This window comes from Arachis ipaensis, chromosome B02, assembly GCF_000816755.2.
Source record: "Arachis ipaensis cultivar K30076 chromosome B02, Araip1.1, whole genome shotgun sequence".
Lineage (NCBI taxonomy): Eukaryota > Viridiplantae > Streptophyta > Magnoliopsida > Fabales > Fabaceae > Arachis > Arachis ipaensis.
The window spans coordinates 13,264,267-13,270,875 of NC_029786.2; the positions used below are offsets into that span (position 1 = coordinate 13,264,267).

A 6,609-nucleotide genomic window follows, 5' to 3' on the forward strand; every position below is an offset into this window, starting at 1 on the left:
ACTAAAAAAAATCAAAACACAATAAATTGCTTTTTCAGATTTCAACAAATTCAAATTATCTGCTTTCTTTAGTTACTATTATTTAATAACACTTAGAGTTAGGGCTGACAATGGGTAGGGTAGGGTAGGGTTTGGACTCTACCCTAACCCTATCCGCGGGTTGAGAATTTCTCAACCCTACCCGCACCCTAAAGTTCTAAATCCTACCCTATTCTATCCGCAGAAATATCAAATTTTTTCAAAGTAAATATAAAATTCAATCATTTCAAATTTTATACATATTAATAACATAAAAAATAAAAAAACTAATATTTTAAATTACTAAATTAACTAATTAGATTAGTGGTTGTTCACTTATTGTAAGTTATTACATAAGGAAAGTTGTGGGTTCAACTCTCACTTACTTCACTATATACTTATTTTTTAATAAAATATGTGTTATATATAAGGTGCAGATAGGGTACACCCTAAACCCGTACCCTACCCTACCCGCAGACATACCCGAACCGTACCCTACCCTATCCGCAGCGGGTTGGGTAGCCTATCCTACCCAAACGGGTTGGACCGGGTTGGGTACCCGCGGGTAGGATATGAATTGCCAGCCCTACTTAGAGTAATGCAAGAATGTGTACTCATTCTATCTAGAACACCATTCCATCCTAATACTTCAACAATGCATGTCATTGTTACTAATGCACTTTTAATGGTAGAATTACATACACCAGTCATTACAATAATTACAACAATTTAGAATCCAAATTATATCAAAATTCTATATAGCATTCAAAATTCAGAATCCAAACTTAAACTTATATCCAAATTATATTCAGTAAAATTCAGAATTACAGAATGATTAACCAAATAAAAAAATCAACTCAATTCAAATCAGTGGACAAAACTCATAAAAATAGATTACGGAAAAGCAAAAGAACTGCATCAATTCATATAATTAACCAAATACAAAAAATTAACTGAATTCAAATTAGTGGACTAAATTCCTCACTCCAGCAACCAACAATTCATATAGTTAATAAACAAAAAAATTAATTGAAAAACCATTAAAACTCACGGTGGCAGAAGTGCAGAACAGACGAGCAGACGACATTGACAGAGAAACTTTCGACAACCAAACGAGCAGACGACGTCGACCGCGGAAGTTTCGGAGTTCAGACGACGGAGGAACGAAACAGGCGGCGAAAAAGGAATGAAACTCAACTGCTGGCGGCGATGGCACCTACCCTCTGGCTGAGGAGAAGAGTTCGGCGACGGCTTCTGGCTACTACTACTGCTGGATGAGAGGGGCAGTGGGTTTTCAGCGACCGGAGCAAGCGGCGGGTGGAAAGAGATTTAGGGTTGGGTTGGCGTCACACAGAGAGTCAGAGAGAAAGGGGTGGGGTGGGGACGACGACGGAGAGGGAGATTGCAGTGCTGGGTTGGAGACGGCTGGGAGAGAAAGAAAATGATTTCAGAAGGGAGAGGGTTAGTGGGTTACGCGTTAGGGTTGATTTGGGACTGGGTCAGTGAAAGTGCATTTTGTTCTCTTTTTTTTTTGGCGTAAAAAACGACGCCGTTTTTTAGTAAGAAAACAAAACCGGACCTTTAAAAAATTCGGCCGGTTCGTCCGGTTCATCTGTTAACCACTGGTTCAGCCAATTTTTTAATAGGTTTTTTGTAAGATGGTTTTGTACGTGGACCAGACCGGCCAACTGACCAGTTCCTGGTTAACCCGGTTGAACGGTCGGTTCGGTCTGGTTTTCAGAACCTTGAGTTAGAGAACTGTATATGCAGTTACTTCATTTTTCCTTATGCCTTTTTGTTTAATCGGAGATAGGGAGACTCGCAATTTCTTAAATGAGTATAGAGAAACTATGCTATTTGAACTATAGCTCATTGGCTTGTTTTTTTCTTATGTTATTAATATTGCACTCCCCATAATTTCTAACTTTTCTTTTATCTAATCTTTTGTTACCAAACATTTTTTATTAATATTTTACTCCACTCGAAATACAAGAATGATTCATTTTAGTAATAATTAATGATTCATTTTTTGTCTAATTTTTTGTTGTCAAATATTTTCGATTAAATATAGTTAGTTATTTTATAATGTTAAGTTTTAACTCCTATACTATTTTGGAGGGCTATACTTTATATTAATTTTTTTAACATCAAAAATTTCGGTAATAATTCTTTAAATGCTAATGAGTTAAAAGATAATTTTTAATAAATTTTTAGAAATCGTTTAATATTCTGTTTTAACTTTATAGGTTTATAAAAAATAAGTTTATAAAAATATAGATTTTCTAGAATTTGAACTAAAATACAAATATTGAATTTTTGATATATGTTTTAAAGTTAATATAGAATAAATAAACAATTAACTTATTTAGTAAATGTCAATAATCTATATCAGTATTAAATCGAATTAAACTGATTTGATTAACGAACTACATATGGGATGTTCACTAGTAAATCGAATTAGGTCAATTCAAATTCGATTTACTAGTATGCACTATGTTTTATGTCAATTTGATTTACTACTAAAAAACTAATTCGAATTAGGTTAATTCGATTTATATAGATATGTATATGAGACTTTAACGCAACGATTTTTATTTCAAAAAATTCATGTAATTTTGAGATACTTTGGTTTAGTTATGCATTTACCTTTGTTTTAAGAGACATAGTTATATAATATAATATTAATTTAATTTAATTTAATTTGTTGATCACTTTTAACTTATATCTATATTTTTTTACTCAAATTCTTTTTCCATATCCTTCACAATATCACATGACTTGAAGATTCTCACCCTTAAATACCAAAAAGTAAATAAATCTCACCCATCCACCCTTGTCAAACTCATTTGGTTCAAGTTAGTCATTCGAACATGTCATTGCTAATTAATTGCTAGTATATAGTATGTGAGGTAAAATTTGTCAAATCTCATTTTAATGGTAATATGTTACTAACAGAAAAATAACAAAAGTATAAACTTCTATTTATTTAGAATTACGAGAATAGTTTAGAATTCTCAATTTTTTTAATTTTTTATATAAGAAAAAATATATTTTTTGTTCTTTAAGTTTGGAGTTTCACTACACACTCAAGTAATTTTACATTCAAGTTCATCCAAGTCATTTAGTTTACGCTGTCAGACTTCGTCTTCTTTTCTCCTCCTCATCCTGCTTCTTCTTCTCCTTCTCCTTCTCCTTTTTCTTCATCTTTTTTCATTATCGTCATCGTCACCACCACCACATTTATCTCCTTCTTTTCCTCCTCCTCCTCCTCCTTTAAGTTTTATTTTATTTCAATTTTGTTTCAAAAATTTTTAATTTGTATCAAATATACTTCTGACAACTAAATTTTCAGAAAATTTAGAACTAATCTAATAATAATACATGACAACTATATCTGGTTTATATGTGCTGATAGTTGTGTTCTTGTAAAATTATTGGTGAATTGGTCCTAAATTTTTTAAAAAATTAATCATTAGAAATATATTTTATGCAAATTGAATACTTTTTGAACAAAATTAAAACAAAATAAAATTTATGAATATTTTTAAAATTTTTAACAAATTTTAAGAATAAAAAATATATTTTACCCTTTTATACATATAATTTCACATAATTACCTATAAAATTTGGGTTCACCTAAGTATTTTGGATTCTTTTATAAGTGGAAGAGGTGAATTGAAATAAAAGGAAGCAACTTTGTTAGATGAAGACTATAAATAAGGTTAAGTATATATGAAGGTTAGTTTTACGTATTCAAAGACAAATAAATCAAAGTCTTTGACCTTAATCTCACCAAGCTAAGTTACATCACCAAAGACCAAACTAGGTTGACTTTACATTATCTTTGACTTAGGTGAAAGTCTCCAACTCACGTGTATAGTATTTTCCTTATGTAGTGTAACAAAAACATGTTATGTTCAGCCTTGAATAAGTCATAAAAATTATACAAATGAAAATGAAAATGATTAGACTAAATACAAAATAAATTAAATTAATAATGCATGTTAATGGCCTCATTATTTAAATTAATGTGAGATCAATTGAGCAACATCATTCTTGCAAATTCTTCATAGCTGACTTGACCATCACCATCCAAATCTGCCTCTCTTATCATTTCTTCAGCTTCTTCATCTGTTAGCCTCTCTCCCATTTTCATCATCACTTGTCTCAGCTAAAAATACATAAAATAAATAAATAAAATTAGCTCTTTCTAGTCATGGTTAATTCATAAGTTAGAATTGAAAAAAAAATGTCCTTTAGATTATATTTGAAAAAGAGACTGAAATTAGGAGACAGAAACTAAATTACGTTTTTGTACTATATTTGATATAAAAAGTATTAAATTGAGTTATATTTTAATATTATGTTTAGTTTAAGATAAATATGAAGATTGAGGATAAATCTGAAATTTGAAATGTTAAATGAGGATATTTTTTTTAAAAAATATTATTGAAGTTTCAGTCTCTTTCCTAAAAAATTTTAATTTCCTGTATTTCTACTTTTTAAAAATACTGAAGAGACTGAAATTTTGTGTCTCAATATTAAAATTTTAATTTTAGATCTAATCACTGAACAGTGAACACAATACTAAATTCTAGTCCTCTAATCTCATTCTCCATTTTTAAAAACAAATGCTACCTTATATTGTTTGCTATTACAGAAGAGAAATATTTAAAAGACATAGTATGCTATTGGATTAAATTTTCACTAACAATATTTAGTGTGTAAGATTTTTACATTAAAAAGAAATTCCATTACAAATTGATCAGCAATACATGGCACATTATTTTTTACCTCAGTGGCTGATATGTATCCATCATTATTTCTATCAAACACTTTAAATGCATCTTTTAACTCCTCAGCCTGATTTTCCTGTTACAATAATTGACAATAACATCATTATTAATCTCAAGCAAATACTTCAAATATTTTTATTTAAAAAAAAAAGGAGAAGAAAATGCTCAAAGTTCAAACTTGGTGGCCTAATTAATAAGCAATTCCTCCATGTATATAGTTTTTCTAACCTTGATTTTCCTTCCCATAAAAGTTAAGAACTCTTCAAAATTTATTATCCCATTTCCATCAATATCAGCTTCACTAATCATTTCTTGGACTTCTTCTTTTGTTGAATTTCCATCTAATTGTTGTAAAATTGCTATAAGCTCTTCCAAAGTAATGAATCCTATATAAGACACCAATTAATAAGAATAATGTCAGCATAAAATTGAATCATAAATAAAGGCAAACATGATAATTAATTAATAAGAACATATATAATTGGTGCATATTAAACAATAAATGTAAACATTTAATATAATTTTGTTGGTTTGTTTCACTAAGCCGAAAGCCTAATGACTAATCTATACTGTAGAGACATATAAAATAGACAACCTTATCAAATAAGCAAACTCTATTTTTATCTTTTAGGAAGAATCGAATTCGAAGGTGATGGTTAAGAAATACTATAATTAAAAGAATTTAATTTTGATGCACTGTCAGTGTAAAATTATTTTACACGTATATCCAATCACATAACGCCATATTAGTAAAAATAACTACCTTTTACATTAACTGCGTGAATGGTCATCCAAAAGAACGGTTGTGATTGCGCGACTGTATAAAATGCTTTACACTATTCGTGCATCAAAATTAAACTCTAATTAAAATGCACAAAAGAACTCACCATCAGAGTCCTTGTCAATTACAGAAAAAGCTTCCCGAAATTTAGCAATCTGATCTTGTGTTAATGAAGTTGCCATTTAAATTCTTGTTGTTGAAGGTACAAAAACTGAAGTGTATATATATAGTAGCTTGAAAATTCTCTAATAGTATGAATTGGTTGTTGGGGTGAGAGAGAAAAAATGTTTGTCTTATGTCTTATGATGCTGTTTTCTTTGTCTCCTTCAGTCCTTTGTGCTTTTATAGCTGAAAGGGGAAATTTTTATTTTTATTTTTATTTTTTATTTTTCTCTTTGTTCCTTCAATTCATTGATTAGTCAAACTGTCAACACACGCTCATGATGGAGAAATCATAAATCAAAGTGGAGAAAACTTCCAGAATCCACAAGTCTTGAGTCCTCTATTAAATCGTTGAAAACTTTCAATTATATTGGATTTCATTATTCCTATGTATCTAAAACATTAAATCGTTTGTTAGTCTTTTAATTTTCTTTTCTATTGCTTTTACTTCTTTGAACAAAGTTTACCGATACAATTTAATACCCTTTTTTCTTTCTAAATAAGTGTCTATTTTTGAAATTTGTGATGATTATCGTAAATAAGTGTCTAGTTCAAATTAATTATGTTACGTGGACACAAAAATTTAATTACCTATTAACCTATTATAAAAATACATATTTGGTATTTATAAGAAAAATGATTATATTGCTATAAATTAACATATGTTTATTCTATCATTACAGTATTGATTATTATGTTATAAAATATTTAATTATTCTAACAATTCATTACTTTGTCAAATAACATGTATGAAAATATATGACAATTAATTTTATGACTTAATTTTTATGTTGAGTGAGCATTTTTTATTTGAAAAAGCTATGCAACATAATTTTTTATACTAGTAATCTT

At 29.1% G+C, this 6,609-nt stretch overlaps 1 protein-coding gene and 1 long non-coding RNA gene across 2 annotated transcripts in view; one reads left to right on the forward strand and one right to left on the reverse strand.

The window, feature by feature from the left end:
- The window catches only part of LOC107624909, a 10,934-nt gene that overhangs the window by 3,256 nt on the left and 1,069 nt on the right, over window positions 1-6,609 (forward strand). The window lies entirely within an intron of this gene.
- On the reverse strand, window positions 3,862-6,010 carry LOC107624908 (calmodulin-1-like). The gene is made up of 4 exons (XM_016327395.2): window positions 5,702-6,010; window positions 5,043-5,200; window positions 4,813-4,890; window positions 3,862-4,189 (listed from the first exon to the last, which is right to left on the reverse strand). The coding sequence occupies exons 1-4, from the start codon at window positions 5,775-5,777 to the stop codon at window positions 4,055-4,057; spliced, it is 447 nt and encodes a 148-aa protein (XP_016182881.1). The 5' UTR covers window positions 5,778-6,010; the 3' UTR covers window positions 3,862-4,054.

Bases quoted from the DNA above. Each gene is read 5' to 3' on its own strand.
- LOC107624908 (XM_016327395.2), bottom strand. From the start codon at position 5,777: ATGGCAACTTCATTAACACAAGATCAGATTGCTAAATTTCGGGAAGCT. The intron at 5,201-5,701 runs GTGAGTTCTTTT...TGTCTTATATAG, and splicing joins AATTGACAAGGACTCTGATG to GATTCATTACTTTGGAAGAG. The intron at 4,190-4,812 runs GTAAAAAATAAT...ATGTATTTTTAG, and splicing joins GATACATATCAGCCACTGAG to CTGAGACAAGTGATGATGAA.